This window comes from Syngnathus typhle, linkage group LG1 (assembly GCF_033458585.1).
Source record: "Syngnathus typhle isolate RoL2023-S1 ecotype Sweden linkage group LG1, RoL_Styp_1.0, whole genome shotgun sequence".
Taxonomy (NCBI): Eukaryota; Metazoa; Chordata; class Actinopteri; order Syngnathiformes; family Syngnathidae; genus Syngnathus; species Syngnathus typhle.
In genome coordinates this window covers 19,173,160-19,191,258 of record NC_083738.1, presented here as the reverse complement: position 1 = coordinate 19,191,258, position 18,099 = coordinate 19,173,160, and the positions used below count along the sequence as shown (strand labels likewise).

The following is an 18,099-nucleotide window of genomic DNA, read 5'->3' as shown; positions in this document are numbered from 1 at the left end:
AATAAGGTTCTGCGTGAAAGGGACAAGCACATAAATAATGGATCTTTCATTATGCAGCAAATTTGCTAACCCTAACTGCCTGAAAGAGGCTAATGTTCGGCTCATTGTGCGTGTGCAGACTGTAGAGGTGATGACGTACTGGGGCTTGCTTGCTCCCACTCACAGGCAATGTGTTGTCATTCTTGGTTTTGCCAGGATTGGTGTGTTGTGCGCATACGCTGCCAACCAGACTCTCAGCGCTCAGGTCAAGAACATCCGACGTCTGGTCAACAGCAACATGAGGGACCTGCACACCTTCGCCAACGACACGCCAATGGTAGGATGACAACTTTGGCAGGTTCACTACACTTTTCTCAGAATGAAATTTGACTCCATGTTCCGGCTGCGTTACATGACGTAACTTGCTTTCGATCAGGTCTCATTTGGAAAATTCCCCTTATAGGAGTCTAGCCCTAGGAGTTGAAATTCTATTAAAAATACCCAATAGCCAAACTTTTAAAATAACCAACTTCTTGTCTTTCTGACGCGCGTTCTCGAGGCTTTTTAAGTATCCTGCCATGCTAAAAATTATACACCGTATTTCAAGTCATTAAATGAAAATGTTCACTTTCACACATGGGTCCTTGAGAATTTTCGTATGTCCGCTTGTATTCAATCCACGTTGAAACTGGTGTCGGGTTGGATTTTATATACTTTTTGCGCTGTTGAGTGATGTTCGGTACCTCTTAAATACACAGTGATGTACAGTACACGTTTGTTTGTGCTTCCTTTTTGCAGCAAATCGATTACCTCACCTCACAGTATGCCATCGCCAAAAACCAAGTCCTCCACGATGTGGAGAGTAAGTCCTCTCCTTGTCTAACTCCACCCTCTAGTGGCAAGCTATATAACCACATATTACAATGATTCTAAATTACTGAAAACATAAGCAATACCTTGGAATGATATCCCAAAATATGATTTGATTCCTTATTTTTAAGAATTGTTCATCAGATCCTTAAAAAGTCAAAAGCAACAACATTTTGATAGAATTGGAGCCTTTCAGAAAGGCAGCCAATTTAACTTGAGTTTTCCAAATATGTTTGATTCCTTGCCTACTATAAATATTTGTGATCATTCTTACTTCATAGTTAATTATCAGAACATAAACCTAAAGCCAAGATGTTTGCCAAAATGTTCTTTCTTTCTTTTTGTTCCTGATTATATTAACTGAAAATCATACAGCACTGCCAAAAGATTATCTGTTGATGACCTTCTGTATTGTGTTTTCTTTTAATATCTGGTTATTTCCTTTTGCTACACAGACATAGGTCCGCTATTAGGTGGAAGGATACGCGACGCGTTGGATAAGGAGGTGCACCCGGCTTTAGACGCTGGGCTTAAAATGACAAAAGGTGCGTATGAGCTCCCAGTTTCATATCCTGTAGTGATACCATCAGGATGGCAGCAATACAAATAAAGTCGTATTCTTTCTGTGAAGGGATGGTGAGGAGAATTGATCTAAACACAAATACTCAAATATATACAATGGAAAAAAAAGTCTACAGTAGTAAAGTAACAAAAAAAATCAAGTAAAAATAATGAACCAGTATCAAGTAAAATAATAGATTCAATCTATTTAAAAAATATATTTAAAAAAAAAAAGCAAGGATTTTTTTCTGTTTAGTTTAGTATCAAGTAAAATAATGATTTTAAAATGCAGGTCAAATTGTGGGAAAACTGTTAAAATAGTAAATACAAATCAGGTCAGATATTCTAAATATTAGCTTTTTTCACTAAAATGTAAAACAATTGAAAAGCTAATAATGTAAAAAACTAAAATAATTAAAATTTTAAAATTTTACTGCATAACATATATTTTTAATATATTATGTAGTTAGTATTGACAAAAGTATCGAGTTAAATTCTCGAATTAAACAATTTCTAATAGACAAATTAACCAAAGTAATAAAAAATCAAGTGTAATAACAACAAAGATTAAAAATAGAGTAAAATAGTAAAATAAAGCAATCAAACAATGAAGAAATCAAGTGAATCAATCAATAAGAATCAAGTTTAAAATAAAATGAATAGTGAAAAAAGCGCATGTAATAAAAAAAGTGAAGGGATTTTTTTTAATATGGAAGTAACTAAAAATAAGTAACTATAGAGATTGTTGTTGTGTATTTTATCAAGTAACAAATGGTGCCTGCTGTAATCAAAATCAGGTAATGATTCTGTGATAACATTTTGATGATGTCATAGTTTAGCCTCTTGTTTTTTGCTTTTCTTTCATTTCGGTGGATTGTTGTAAAGTGAAAATCGACCGAGCCATTAAAGGTAAAAGGAATTGAACCACCACCCCCAATCGAACCTCAAGTCTGGTTTTCCCCTGGTGGTGTGCCCTCCCCAGAACCTCAACCCTCGGTCCCCCTTCATGGCCCCCTTATGTCAAATTAAAGACCACTTGAACATTAAAACTGCACTTTGCACAAGCTTATCAAGTTTATAAATAAAGACTATAATTTAGAGACTTCAATTTCCATCTTCTGTGACTGGTATCATGCATCTCTTTGTGTTGTCTGACGCGAAGGAGTAGAAATAGGAGATACGAGGACTCGCGAGCTTTTTGTGTGTGCTGTTTGATTGAGGGAAGATGAAGTCAGCTTCAAGTTAGCTTCTTGCTAGGGCAAATCCCTGCCCAGATAGATTCTCAGTGAGATTTGGGCAACTTTTTGTCAATAAAGGATGCTGTTTTGGATATTCAATGATATTGATGTTGTTTTTAGCATTTTTAATTTGAATATACATTGACCTAATGGGAGATGGAATGATAAATATTGAAAACTTAGCTTGAGAATTTCTGCTTGGTGCAGTTTTAATTCAATTTTATGAATAATGAATCTGAATAATATCAACGTCAGTTCCTGTTTTTTCCTATTTCCCTGCATGCTGAGTACATTCAAGAATGCGAGAAGACTCATGCATGCCCCGATCCCATTGTAAAATGTCCCCCAAAGGGCGAGTTTGTCATTTTCTCATCCTTCGCTTGCTTGTTATGTCCCCTGGTGCTTGGCAAACCTTTAATTGCCCCATGTACAAGGGCAGGAACAAAGATTTGCATCTCATTTGAAAGCTATTAAAATGTTATTTTTCATAACATTCTCATCCAAGTAGTTGCTGGGAAGATTTATCATTTTTTGTTTTTACACGAAGACAAACGCTCATAGCGTACCTTGGAGACATAAAAGCATTTTGAATAAATAAAAGTTCAAATCAAAGGACATGGGCTGCATAGATACGTATATAGTGCAACAATAAACAATATGTCAACACTTCTTTAAAGATGTAACGATATTGTAATGGTTAAAGTACATCAATAGCAAGATATCGGATTGACTCGCTAGCCTACCTAGCCTGAAATATGGTCAAGAAAGATAGATAAAGACATAGATTTAGGGATGGCTCGAGAGACGGATAAAAACAAGATAACTATACTGTATATCGTAGTTATTGATTTCAAGATGGAGGGTGCATTCCGGAATTCACGCCGATGCCCATGCACTAGCACTATTCTAAGAGTGGTTGTTTATGAAGAGGCAGAGTTAATTATTCCATTCACTTTCTCAAACTTGCTCGCTGGATAGTTAATCTTTTAGTTTATCATCGACCAGCACGATAACCAGAACATTAGTTTGCCAAAATATGACCTACCTAAAATAGATCATTTATTTATATTTGGAGCCCCCGAAAATATCTTAGACATTTTTAAATTTACCCTTAGAAGTGAGAATTAACTCTACAGAAAGTAATGAATGGAAGATTCTAACATGGTAGCAATTTAAATAAGCAACGTTATTTATTTTTTTCTCAACGATAGGTTAGCTAGCTAGCTAAATATTTTCATTTGGTAATATTAACATGGTGCTCTCATTCTGCAGCCATGCGTGAAACTAAGGAGGCCCTGGAGAATGTGAGCGTGTCCCTGCAAGTCCTGCAGGAGGCCACGGGCAAGCTCGACTTTAACCTGAGCCTGGTCCGGGCCAACATCAAGCGCTCCCTCAACGACCCCGGTTGCCACGATGAAGAGTCGGATGCCACCTCGGCCCAGCTGTGCCGGGGCATTCGCCAGTCGCTCGAACAGCTGCACATCAGCGCCAACTTCACACGGGTACCAAGCATACACATTTTAAACGGATTTATGTATTAGGTGTCAACGTTGATCCAAAATATATAACGTTCTTGAATTTTAGATTATTTTTAAACATTTGATTCATCATGTAGTATGTGTGTATTTTTAATTAAATGTATTCTTCATTATGAATATTGATTAAATATTTGTATGTTTTATGAATCAGTTGTATTTCTTAAAATACATGTATAATTTGTTAACATTTGAAAACAAATGTTGACCTTCATTTTAAAGAAATATCTCTAGAACGTCGTCAAGTGAGTGTACAAAAATGAACAAACAATTGTTTTTGTTTGTTTGGATACCCTAATTTATTTAGCCGGAACTACCTTTTGTGTTTACAGAGCATTCCGTGCATTTTTTTTCATTTAATTAACTAAAATGAATCCAACGCTATTGACGTTTTGTCGTTTAAATAATGCAATTCCATTCAACATTAATTCAATATATGTATTTTGGTGTTTATATAACGAACAAAATTTCGCAGAAATAAGTCTCAATGAATTTTTGTGTGCTTTGTTAATTAATGAATGTCTGATTGAATACAGTGCAATTGCCCAAACGACATGTGTGGCTATTGTATTTTTTATCATTTCAGCTTCCCAATGTAAATGCTCAGTTGGAGAAGATGAATGATGTGTTAAAAACAGACCTCAGCGCCGTCATCAACAAGGTGAATGGAAAGTCTTTATTATATCATTATTTGACATTGATGTTGTTGATGACCTCTGGGGAAAAGAACATAAAAATATGCATTTGAAAAAAATAATAAAAATATTGTTTCGTCATTTAGGGTTACGCATCCTTGAACGACACGCCTTACATGGTGATGGTACAGACCCAGCCTGTTGTTGACCGTAAGTAAAAAAAAAAAAAAAAGAAAGTTTGGATTTTGGAAAATTTTGAAATTAATGTGATTGATTTTTATGGACACTAAAACTCTTGTATTTTGCTTTCACTGAATCTGTATTAGCAATGCAGAGTTTAGTGGACAACATCGGTGAAAACATAGGCAACCTGTCCAAAGTGTTGCCCGTACAAAACTCCTTGTCCAAGTTCACCATCTTCATCAGCCACGTCCACGCCAAGATTGAGGACCAGTACCCTGAAATTGACAAGGTGGACTTCTACAGGTCAGACCACTGCTGTTTGTGTCATCAGTGTGTGAAAGATTACCCAAATTTAAAGGATGCTTGATTAACATGTAAAAATAATTAAAATGGATAGATAGTCCCGTGACCCTTGTGATGATAATTCAGAGAATGGATGTGAGGAAATAAACAGTTAACAAATAACTACTTGCATCCATGTTGACTATAACACAAATGGAGGTTGATGTCTGCGTGTTGCATTTCAATGATCCTATTTCCTTGCACCTTGTGTTGCATGTGGGAGCATCAGGTGGACGGGTTGCGTGGCTTTGTGCTGCATTCTGGTACTGGTGCTGGCCTTCAACTACCTGGGCTTACTGTGCGGCACACTAGGATACGACAAGCACGCCTCGCCCACTACGCGAGGCTGCATCTCCAACACGGGAGGCACCATGCTCATGGCGTAAGAAATAGATCCTCATTTCTGATAGCATCTTGAATTAAAAACTTGCTTTATTGGACATAACCATAAAAAGAAACTGAAATCTATACTTTGTTCACCCGGATCCTAAATGTTTATACTACAGCCAAAAAATATTTTCATTTGACATAAGTGTAATGCATGTTTTTATAGGGATCCCCATTTTTGACACCACTTCTAACAAAATAAATATTAAAATGTAGTTCTGAAAAAAATAGCCGCACTGACACTGTTGATATTGACATTTCTAACAAAATAAAAAAAATAAAAAATAGCGCTATTAGGCCTAAAACAGAGACCATGTTGAAAAACAAATCCCTCCTTCTGATACGAGTAACAAAAACATTGTTCAGTTGGCCTTAAAAATAATTCTGCATATTAAAAAAATATTCCAACTTTTGACTGAAAGCTGTTTGTTGGACATTAAAAAAATAGTATTGCTTCTAATATTGACTGACACCACTTGAAACAAAAAATACTGGGGTTCTAGAAATATGATGCCCCATTTTAAAAATCGTTCCCCTGCTTCTTCATTACTCTTGATTTGGTTTTATCATGATTGTCATAATCATGTGTCTCCTGGTTGTCAGTGGCGTGGGTTTCAGCTTCATCTTCTCCTGGATTCTGATGGGCCTGCTGACCATCATCTTCCTGGTGGGTGGCAACATGGAGAAGCTCATCTGCGAGCCGTTTCACACCAAGGAACTCTTTAAGGCCAGTGCTCAAGTGACCAGTGATTACGATATTTCAACACTATTAAATTTGATTGGTTGTCACCATTCACTCCCCTTACTGCTTCCCAACCCATCTCCAGGTGGTGGACGCTCCATACCTGGTGAATCCTGAGTGGAGGAACTTCATCCCGGGGTACTTGTACAACGATTCAGAGCTCGATCTCACGGCAGAGAGCTTGTACAGGTGAAAATACGAAGTGTTGATTTTCAAAAATATATACTTCTACATACACGTGACTTAACCAGAAATGACTTTCTCCTGACTTCTGATTAGTAATATTTCCTGCATTTGTCTGGTACACTATAATGTGACCAGTCGAGGGTTTTTGTTAACACCAGAGGAGGGGGAGTAACAGCGTTTTGTTTTGTTTTTGCTATGGAGCTGTGTGAGATCATTCCTTGTTTTCCAAACATGTTGAGCTCCATTGTGTCCATTTAAAGCCACATATACATGACGTAGCGGTGTAAACCTGAAGTCAGATTTACACTGTGCAGACTTCATGCATCAGTGGCTAGAATAAACTTCCTGTCAGGAGGCTAAAGTGTGTATTAGACACTTCCTGTTGTGTTCACTGGGTGGCAGCAAATGCTTTGACTAATAGTCCCCTATGTGTGTGTGTCCTGCAGCACTTGCAAAGAAAACAAAGGCATCTACTCCGCCCTGCGCCTGGACAAAGTTTTTAATGTATCATCTTTCCTCAACACCACAATGGTCAGTGAATGCAACATGGCTTCTTACTACTCTGCTATACAGCTGTTTTTTTTTAATTGATTTGTGAATCATATCACTATAAACACATGTGGCCTGGGGGCATTGCTTTAATGTGAGAATGATAATGGTAATAATAAGTGAAAATTAATAATAATTGATGATATCTGATACTACTACAAATAATCATGAAGTACCTCCTTTCAAGGGATACAAGATATAGATAGTTTTTAGAATTTAATATTTTGTAATTTGTTGTACTAATTTAGTAGTAGTAGAAACTCTAGTAAAAGCAGGAAAAAACATTTCACATTTTGTTGTATTGTTGAATTTGTAAAATAAATATATATATATATATATATATATGAATGAATACAAAAAAATATGTTAAATCTGAAAACATATGCAAATGTGCCATTCAAATTCCGAAAGCATTTAATAGGGCATTAAAATACAAATATTTATTTTCTGATAATTTGTGCTATTGTACCAGACGATTCAGCTTGAAATTATGCCCTGAAGACGTGTGGATGGGAAAACAACACATTTTCATTTTTTAAATGTTTATATTCACAATTATCAGATTTTTGATTTTCAACTTGTAGCTCGTTGAAAGTGTGCCCAATAAAGTTAGTTCCACAATTTGTTTGTCTAACGTATTTATTTTATACTCTCCCAAAAAGCTGTATGCCCCTTCTACAGCTTAGTAAATAAAACATTTCCGCTTTTTTTGTGATGGGCTTGTTTTCTCTGTTGACAGTTCACAGCGGACATGGTAACCCTTTTGAGCAGCGTGAAGATTGACCTGAGAGGGATCATCTTGCTGGAAGCGGAGAGCAAGCAGAACCTTCTGGATTTCTCAGAAGCGGGTCTGTCGGAAATAAACTACGCAGATTACCTGGAAGAGGTGACGCATTACTTTCAAAATGAGATTCATAGCTTTTCTAATGGACAAAAATTCTGTGCACATTCCTCGAATTGATCTTCAAATTAAATTTTGTGTGAATGAAGTGTAACTAAATCGTATAAATGTGGTTTCTCTCCCGCAGGTCAACAAAGGCGTCACAGTGGTGGACCTGCTCTCATTTGCCAAAGAGCTAGAAGCTCAGACAGACCTGATGGTATTTAACACCCCGCTCGGTTTGTCCGTTTCGTTCAATTATTCATGTTGAATTACGTCTCCGCTGGAGCATCTCTGCCTGGCCTAGTAGGGCTTTGCATGAAATCAACAATTACTACTTGTATACAGTTGTGAGACAAACAAACAAAATACTTGATGAATTGAAAATTGTTTGCTGTTTACAGCGGAAGCAGTTATTCATAGCCAAATGCAACAACAGATAATGACATTAGACTCAATCACCATTTAGTATAACAATGCAAAATATGCGGCGATCCGATGGCGCCATATTACCAACACTGTAATATCTAACAAGGTATGTATGTTTTTTGCGTGTGATCCAGCCTCGAGGTCCTCTGCAAACGTCTCTGAAAGGTCACGCGGGCACCGTGCGACAGATCCACAGCCACCAGGTGGTCCCCATGCAGCAGGCCATGGTAGGTCTCCCACTAAAGCCACGCCCATTTGCCATCGCCATTTGCAGCCCCTCCCTTCTTTATTTAGTTATGTTGACATTTCACATTTTAAATGAGCTGTTGGGCTTTTTAAGAAGACACACTATCTGTTTCAATGTACTTCTTTATGCTTGTTTTCTATTTTCAAGAAATATGTTAGAGCCAGGGTAAGCAAGCACATGGGTGTGTTCATCATGTGTTTTTGTCATTTTGTCACTTTGTGCAATGTAAAAGCGTTGTTTGCAACAAGTGGTGCAGGTAGCATGTCATTTCTTTTGGTTTACTCGGTTACACACTTGTTTGTGTATTTTCTGTGCTTGGCGGAGGTCATACAAGCGATTCTGAACTGCACTACTTGGTGTAAAACTGGTTACTAGAGTGGTTTGTGTTTTTCTGATGGCACACCTGAAAAAATGTATCTCATTTTAAAGGATACAATCACAATGTGGGTTTCGCGTGTGTGTCTGCGTGTGTGTTTTTATGCTTGTGTGTGTGTCTTGGTGTAAATCCTTCGAAGCAGTGACTCCCATCCACAACCATTTCAATTTTAATCGGTCAGAAAACTCTAGTTTACAACATATCTCAAATCTTCTCAATATCTTATTGAGGAATTCACAGGACCACACTTAACTAAGCTGTTTTTGCTTAAAAAATAAGAAAAAAGGAAAGAAGCGATCAGTCAAGTCACTCATTAGAAGAGGGTAGCACTTGGTTGGGACACACTGCTTTAAAGTGTAGTATTGAACGTCTTTGTGTCCAAAATAGACACAAGTATCCTTTGTCAATCAGCGGTTTGACATTTTGCTTTCCTCCTCTTTGAAAGTGAAGGTCACTTATTTTATTTATGTCACAGCCACCTTATTTCCTCAACTAGTGGCCGTTGCCTCAATTAGTCGCAAGGACCATCATAAATTTGATCTTTTCCACATGCATCCATTTTTACATAGCGCATGTCCTCATCAGTTTACCAATCAAACCAATCGTTATCCGACTGGATAAGCGGTATAGAAAATGGATGCTCAACTTTTAAGAGGGCTCTTTTCATTCTGAATCCTTCTGCATGTATGCTGTGACATATCACAAATATGGTCACTCTTGATCGTTTTTGCTGACTCATCATATGACTCTATGATTGTCCATTCTTCTTTGTTTCCCTTGAAGAGCTCCCTTAACCAGAACATGAGGTTCCTGGAGAGAACGGCCTCAGACCTGCCAGTAAGTCAGCTAGCTAAACACCCAGCCAAATTCAAAAAAGATGTCCGATAGCCCCACAGAAATGGGCAAAAAGTCAAACATGAGAATCTCTCGCCTCTCAATTTGTTTCTTGTCTACAGAACAAAGTCTTAGCTATACTAGACGCCATCAACGCAACCCAGTATCTCATTTCCCAGAATGCAACGCATCTTATTAATCAGGTAACAACACGAGTCCCATTACAGACATGATATTCCATATTAATGTCATTTCTAATTTCAAACAAATGTTTTCCCCTTCAGGAGAGCACAAAATACGCATCAACTATTGTGGGTTACTTCCATCAATACATAGAGTGGGTCAAGACATCAGTAAGTCATAAGACTGTGATAGCACATTGATAATATGTAATTACATTACTACTGTTTATATGCAATACACTGTTCTGTTTATGTGTCACCTTGATGCAGCTGGCAATGGAGGTGGCGCCATGCAAGCCTTTCAGCAATGTGCTGGACACAGCGGAAATTTTTACCTGCAGCTTCCTGGTGGACTCTATGGTAAATATACATGCATACATGCAATACGTGTGTTTTCAAATGAGATACTAGTGAATATATAGTTGCAAAAAAAAAAATAATAATAAAATTCCTAGAGTGTAGGTTAGATTATAGTTTTAAGGAGTGCAATTTAAAAAAAAAATGTTTAATAAATCTGGAGATTACAAAAGGTATATATGACTAGATTTTCAAATTACATTAGAACATAAATAGCTGACCTGGGATGTGGCCATTTTAAAACTTTGTGAAAATTTTGGTGTGTGAAAACCTGAATTTGCCAATTTTCAAATGTTTTGTGGGGCTGTCAAAATTAATTCTTCTAAAATGAGATACAAATATCACGGTTTCTTAAAGTTGTGCCACAGAAAACGTGAGTGAGTGTGGAAAAAAAAAATTAAGTGTCAATTGTGGGGGCTAAAATTTAATATGGCTTTTTTTTCATTTGAGGGGCTGAAAATGAATATGCTTTTCCTTTTAAATGAGATGATAAAAGGTTTCATAGTCATGTAGGTCTATCTCATCAAATTTTCTGCAAAAAAGAAATAATTGAAAATGTTCCCACTCCCACATCTAAATGAAATTTAATTGCAGATACTAATAAATGTTTTTTTGCAGAATGTGTTCTGGATGGGTCTGGGCTGCAGTACGCTCTTCCTCATCCCAAGCATCGTGTTTGCTGTCAAGCTGGCCAAGTTCTACCGCAGGATGGACACGGAGGACGTTTATGACGAGTAGGTGTTTTTGCTGCCTTTTTGTTATTTGTTTTTGTAACCCGTACCTCCTAGTAAAAATACGTATTCGAAATGCTTACTGTTTGACTGCTAGTTCCTCTTTAACCCTCCTGTTAGGTTTGTTTTCTAGATATGTTAAATGTGACTCGCAAGTTTAACGATCCTAATCAGGGATGGACAACTCCTACGACCACACTTGGAGGGGCCCCTTGATGAAAATAAATAAATAAATATAGTATTATACTATAAACGTTTCCTCTGCTACCAACACCCAACTCATATTCACAGATTTTTTTCCCCCAGTATTTTTTTCAAATGATTTGTCTTTTAACCTAAGATGACTTTTGTTGAGCGAAACGGCCTTGAACTCGCCAGTCCAGAATTAGATAGTTTCCCAAAATCTTTAAACTAAGGGCTTAATTCGACCAGCGAAATAACAGGAGGGTTACAACTGCTGCTTTCCGGCAATAGTTTGAGAAGGAAATTAGATTGATGTTTTGTTTTCAAGCTTCTTTTGTCCAACCCTAACGCTTTCTTCCTGCTTTTATTTCTTCCTTCCACATAGTTCCTCCGTTTCCGGGACTTGGCATTTTACTTTGTGATAACCATTTCTACTATTTCCATCATCCGGCTCATCCTTCATCCTCTCTTTTTGCTTTTGACATCTCCTCCTCTTCCTCTTGGCACTCTGCACTTTACAAAGATAGTCTGACTTGGAAGGCATGTTCCTTTTGTAAACGGGAGGAGGGAGAAGGCTACTTCCTGGTGCAGTCCATATAACATTTGTTTATGTTTTGCCATGAATCACCCATTTCTGCTTTTAACTATTGAAGAGTTTACAACTACTAATTGTCGGTGCTGGTTTTTGGGGTGTCCCTCGTCTTTCCCTAAAGGGCTCTTGCAATTGTGACCTTACAAAAGCTTAAATGCGCATTGCTGTAAATAATACAAAAGAAAATGGTGCCCCCATTGACAGGGATCACAAGCATGCCACATGTTTCATCGCACATCTTTCATGCTTTTGTTTGTATGCAATATTTTGTTTTCAGTATGGGAAGTGGTAATAATGGTTATCATAGCGAGCCCCCACAAGGCATCCTAAACCCCCCCGTGACCAGGTAAATACGCTCGTTGGTAGTCCAATGCATGCAATATGGTGGCGGTAGCATGCGCACGCACATTTGCACTCAACACGCTTAACTTTTTCTCAGTAGACTGTACGGTGCATTTAGCTTATTATTTTTTCCATGGTTTCAATTGAATGGCAAAAAGCACATAGCACTATTCAGAGCTTGTATTCATTCACCTGCCTTCATTTTGACTTTTGAGGGAATCAAAGGCTCTCGTACCAACTTAAAGCAGATGACGGCTGTTGATTTTAGCGGGAATTCAAGTGACAGTGTAAAGCTGCATAGTCACACATTTATGTATTTGGATTAGTTTTGTTTTTTGAGTATGCAGTGTTTTCCAGATCTTGGAATTTTCGGTCTTATGCTCATTTTGTGAAGCAATCAAAGGCAGTGCATAACTGCCAATGGGAAGAAAACATGAACATAACATAAAATAGTGCTCTAAGGAATTCTTGTAATTCTGGCCTTCACTTTTGGTTGCTGCTGAATGTTCTTCAGTGTTTGCGAGGTGGCAGAGCTGCAACACGATGTCATCAAATCATTGTTTCCTCTTGTTTAGAGTCAGCCAAAATCCAATGAATGTGCACCTGATCCTTTTGTTCCCAGAGAGGCAAGCATGGCAAAACGCTTGGGATTGTGCTTCTTTTCTTTTCCTTTTTAATTTCACCTCAGAAATTAATAAATAACTGCATGGTTTTTTTTGTTTTTTTTTTAATACTCAACGATTGAATATGAGCCCCGAAATTCAGGCAGAGAGCAAAACATGTAATGTCTCTTAATGGCCACAATTCATCATAAGAGAGGCAGGGTTTGTAGATGAAAACATGTGTGAAATTAAAAAGTTCTTATAAGCAGCGCTTTTTTTGTATTACAACACTTTGAAAGGGAAAATAAAAAGAAAGTAGAGTGTTTTTCAGTGCCAGTGCTTAATTGGGTGACGCATGCCTTTTCATGTTTTGCTCTCTGGCCTAATGATCGCCTTGTTTATTCCCAAAATATGTTTTTTTAATTATTATTTTTTTTATTTCTGTGTATGGTCGTTAATGTTGTTGTTCCTGTGCTAGCATCCCAACGTACGATACCATGAACAGGTTCCCACGGGCCTCGGCTCCTCCGAGGCACATCGACTGGTGACCGAGAGCCCACATTTTCTTGTGGCTCCCGACAGGTACTTTTTTTGCTATGTCTGATAGCATTTTTGGGCTCAAAGAACATCTTCTTACAACCTGGATCAGTCTTTTTGTCAATTGAGTTCTTTCACTAAAAATATGAAATAATTCATTCATTGATGGCGATAGACGTTAAAAATCCATTCTTACTGGGGCAGTAGTGACTGATTTAATAACATTTCTTTTTTCCGCTCAAGTATGACGTTATGTCTCGTAAGATTGAGTTCATCCCAACAGTGTTTTTCCCTGTAGTATGTGATCTACTTTATTATTCTCTCAACATTTTGACTTTTACGTCATGCTCTGACAATATTGAAGTAATGTTTGAAATGCTTTAACTTAATTGTCATTTATCTACAAAACAATCCAACATTATACGTGCGAATTTCCTTGTAATGAGACAACCTGCAAAATTACAACTTTTTTATGTCCAAATTTGACACAAATTCTCACAAAATCGTATTTTTGCGGCGTAATTGTCGACCTGACTTTTTATTTTGTAAAATTATAGCTATGTTCAACCTTATGCTACTAACGTTTCTGTTAAATGTAAAAATATGACTTTTCTTGTGACGTTCTTGACTTTTTTTTTAAAAAAAAAGTTTTTCTTTTTCGTAATAAAAGAATACTCTGGGAGCATTACATTTTTTGGTCATTTTATTTTATTATACCCGCCTCTAATCATCCTTTTCTATGCAATTAATCCTCCTATCTCTCTTTCTTCAAACTAACCTAACATTTTTTAGGCTGTCTTCTCTTGCAAGTGACATTATGGTGAGAATCATAATCATGTCTTGATTTTTTTTTTTTTTTTTATGTAAACGCTGCATGAGGACATTTCTTTATTTCTTTCTGTCTTTCTTTTGTCTTGCATGAATCCTATTTCATATAACTTGATGTTGTGTCGTGAGTTCCATCGAGCCAGGGGGGCCATTTTACATGACCAATATGGAAATGTCCTATTGAATTAAACATACACACACACACACTCACACTCCATAAATGATGCATATGACTCAGTGAGCCCTCGTATCATTTAACATCGTAAAGATAAATGAGAACACATCCGCGTGCAGCCAAACGATCGTGTTTTTATGTTTATGCATTGAATTTTGGACTGCAATGAAGAAGCAGTACCAAGAGAAATACAGCTCTAGCCTTCACAAAACCGCAGTATTAAACAGACTTTGCTGCAGATGTGTACTGCAAATTTTGCCTTTTCCCATGTTAGATCATTTTTTGTGGCATTATGACTTTTTTGTAAAGGAGCTTTTTTTTTTTTCATAAAACCAATATTTTCTTCAAACACTACCTATAACCATGTTCTATAGAAAGTAGAACTTGTTTTTTCTGATTTCTGATTTGACGTCCGCCTCACAGTTCGGAGGGTGCGAGTTCAATTCCACCTCCGGCCTTCCCTGAGCGGATTTTACATGTTCTCCCCGTGCCTGCGTGGGTTTCCTCCTAAAAACATGCTTGCTAGGTCGATTGAGAACTCCAAATTGCCTGTAGGTGTGAGTGCAAGTGAAGATGATTGTTCATCTCTGTCCCCTGCGATTGTCTGGCAACCAATTCAGGTTGTCCCCCGCCTACTTCCGGATGACCGCTGGGATAGGCTCCACCACAATCACGACCCCCATGGGAACAAGCGTTACAGATGATGGATGGATGGATGAATAATTTTTTTCTGATTTTCCTTTCTATTTTCTAATTGTTAATCTTTTTTTTTGTCATTTCCAACCTGTGTTGACTAATATTCTTGTGATACCTGTTTTTCATTAATACAAGGAAAGACTATTAGCTTGTAGCTGTCCAAATATAGAGTGACATGTTTTTCCCAAGGCTAATAGCAGATTAAAGGCTAAACGAAATCCTCACTGAGGCTGCGAGGAATCATCTTTTTTTTTTCTCCTTTTCTAACACTTTACAGTTGAGCTACTCTACTCTCCCAAATTTCATGAGCAAATATTGATGCACATTTGAAACATGATGCCCAAGTATAATTCTCTCATGTTTATCTTGCAGCTGCCATGACCTTCACTGGAACTAAAAAAAGAAAAGAAAAAAGGTGAGTTGTCTGCACTTTGTCTTTTTTATTTTTTGAGATAGATTCATTGAACATTCAATTGTTTGGATTGATATTAGGTAATAAAACCTTCAGTGGCTGCACTGTTCACGCAGCCATTTAACAAGTTTTGCAGGATATGCGCAATTTAGGAGAAAGTTTCTCAATTAAATCTTTTGCAAGCCATTTCTTTTCAGGGCAATAATGTAAAATGAGATCAAAATGATTTTGAATTTAAACATGGGTGGCATCATTTATTCCTGATCTTTTGCTATTCATGGCAAGCTTAGTCTGTATTTACTGTTCTACAAACATTCATGTAAAGTTTTTGACGTCTAGAAAAATATGACTTAGTTCTTGTTTTTTGTATTTTTAATGTTGTTTGTACTTGTAAGACACTGAAGTAAACTATTCTCAAAAACAGAATTTTCGTGTCACAATGAAGAACTTTCTGAGCACTTTGAGAGTGTCATTATCACCCTTCCTGCTAGACATCAATGGGTTGCCACCGAACTGCTTACATTTCTGAGAACCCAAAAATCCAAAAGGGACTGCAACATTTTCTTGAGGACAACAACAGTGGCTAAGTAGCCATGGGAAGGTAACGACACATTGATTGATAAAGGACCTGCTAATGTTTGCTTCCTTGTTTTTGAGGACGACAGAAAAAGTTATGTTTGCAGCATGTTGGTTTCAACAAGATGAAAAAAAAAAAATAGACCAACTGGAGCTAGCATGACTTTTAAATGTTTACAATAATACACAAAGTAACGTGATCCTTGTGGATCTTGGGGCTCATTTGCAAAAAGACTGGTTGCCTTTCATGTTGGCATTTGCGGCTTTTTAAAGGGACCGTTTGTCCTGCTATGTGCTTACGCCATTTTCAAGGTTTATGAACTTTGCCAGAATACTTTTAGAGGAGCCCTTTTTTTTTTGCTAGAGCTGTATGCTCAATTTATTCTGCTGCAAATATTACCCCACTCTCCACGATGAAATTTGACTTCACACTCAACCGATGTTGATGAAATTGTTTTTTTTGTCTTCATTTTATTTGTTGCGATAGATTCATTGGATGAGCACAACGTGTTTCAAACCTGTTTCAACACAGTTATACTGTTTTATTCAGATTGTGTTCAAATTTTGCACCTTCGTAACAGTACTTGAGCTCGCCACATGGACCAAAAAACTATCAATTTCTTCAGTTCACAAAGATATGTAAACCATTCAAAAGCAAGTCAGCAGTTTTATTTCGGTGCGTTTAAACTTCCCTCCGAGGTCTTTTCCTTGCATTTACTTAAGAAAACAGAGTAGAGTTGAACCAAAGAGTGACTTTTCCTGTGTAAAATCAAACATGACTAATTAGATGTCAATATTGAAAAAATATGTGGCTGTGTAAAGAAAAACACGGAAGCTTTTTTTATGTTAGTAGATCAATGTCCAACCCCTCCAATAAACCTCAGCATCTGTTTTATTGATGACTCAAATGGAGAACAATCACAGATAAACAATCAGTACACACACAAATCAATCAAAAGACAAAATGTGTCCCTTATGACTATTTTTGAGAAATTACTTTCTTTTCAAATTTATTTGCTTTATTATTTTGTCAACATGTATGTGTTTTGGTGAATTAACATTTAACGACAAAGAGGTGACATATTATTCTCAAGCCAAATTTATGTTTTTGCCGTACAGTCGATCTCAGGATTATCCCACTAATATTTTTTTCTAGTTATCCATTCTTTGTAATTATTACTCCATGGATACATTTAACTAATAGTGAGCTGGAACAACAGAATGTATTCCACTTTGTTTTTCTTCATTTTGTACATTGGACGCTAACGCTAACATGTCTTGCTGACTCATCACTTATATATGTACAGGCTAGTTGCTGTTAGTGTTTAAATAAAACGAAAACTTCGGTTGAATAATCAATCCATCCATCCATCCATCCATTTTCTGTACCGCTGTATCCCCACGGGGGTCGCGGGCTTGCTGGAGCCTATCCCAGCTGTCATCGGGCAGTAGGCGGGGGACACCCTGAACCGGTTGCCAGCCAATTGCAGGGCACACAGAGACGAACAACCGGTTGAATAATAATAATACTAATTCCCCACAATATTTGTCGATACAGCAACAGAGCAAACACAAACATATCCCTGGGTAACTTTTACTGAGAAAGGAATTTAAAAGGCTTTTAGATATGTGTTTGCTAATTTTGTGGCTTAGGAATTTGGTTCTAGCAAAAGAGACAGGATCCAATTTGTAGGAGATCGACTCTTCTTTCTTCAATCTGTAAACAGTGAATAAAGTTTTTCTTTCAGCTTGTAATTATTGTTGAGTCTTTTCTTTGACAAGATTTTCTTCAAAAATTGTTGTACCATGATTTTCTTAAAAAAAAAATATATATATATATATCCATATATTTCCATGTATAATGCGCACCCCAGATTTTAGGACAATAAATTAGTTAAATTTTGCGCATTATA

The 18,099-nt window shown here is 37.1% G+C and overlaps 1 protein-coding gene across 2 annotated transcripts in view; it reads left to right on the top strand.

Moving 5' to 3' along the window:
* LOC133161111 (prominin-1-A-like) overlaps positions 1-17,941 on the top strand; it is a 35,422-nt gene extending 17,481 nt beyond the window's left edge. Inside the window, exons 4-27 of one of the 2 annotated variants that reach the window (XM_061289356.1) lie at positions 196-316; positions 778-841; positions 1,305-1,394; positions 3,921-4,150; positions 4,770-4,844; positions 4,965-5,028; positions 5,145-5,304; positions 5,573-5,725; positions 6,334-6,457; positions 6,558-6,661; positions 7,105-7,189; positions 7,947-8,093; positions 8,236-8,307; positions 8,651-8,743; positions 8,911-8,928; positions 9,923-9,976; positions 10,096-10,176; positions 10,258-10,326; positions 10,426-10,515; positions 11,131-11,246; positions 12,296-12,364; positions 13,441-13,544; positions 15,571-15,613; positions 16,035-17,941. In XM_061289356.1, the coding sequence (XP_061145340.1) occupies positions 196-316; positions 778-841; positions 1,305-1,394; positions 3,921-4,150; positions 4,770-4,844; positions 4,965-5,028; positions 5,145-5,304; positions 5,573-5,725; positions 6,334-6,457; positions 6,558-6,661; positions 7,105-7,189; positions 7,947-8,093; positions 8,236-8,307; positions 8,651-8,743; positions 8,911-8,928; positions 9,923-9,976; positions 10,096-10,176; positions 10,258-10,326; positions 10,426-10,515; positions 11,131-11,246; positions 12,296-12,364; positions 13,441-13,510 (2,149 nt within the window). In that variant the 3' untranslated portion in view covers positions 13,511-13,544; positions 15,571-15,613; positions 16,035-17,941. The remainder of the gene's footprint in view (positions 1-195; positions 317-777; positions 842-1,304; positions 1,395-3,920; positions 4,151-4,769; positions 4,845-4,964; positions 5,029-5,144; positions 5,305-5,572; positions 5,726-6,333; positions 6,458-6,557; positions 6,662-7,104; positions 7,190-7,946; positions 8,094-8,235; positions 8,308-8,650; positions 8,744-8,910; positions 8,929-9,922; positions 9,977-10,095; positions 10,177-10,257; positions 10,327-10,425; positions 10,516-11,130; positions 11,247-12,295; positions 12,365-13,440; positions 13,545-15,570; positions 15,614-16,034) is intronic. The other variant, XM_061289366.1, reaches the window with a different exon arrangement.
* Positions 17,942-18,099: the final 158 nt, after the last annotated feature.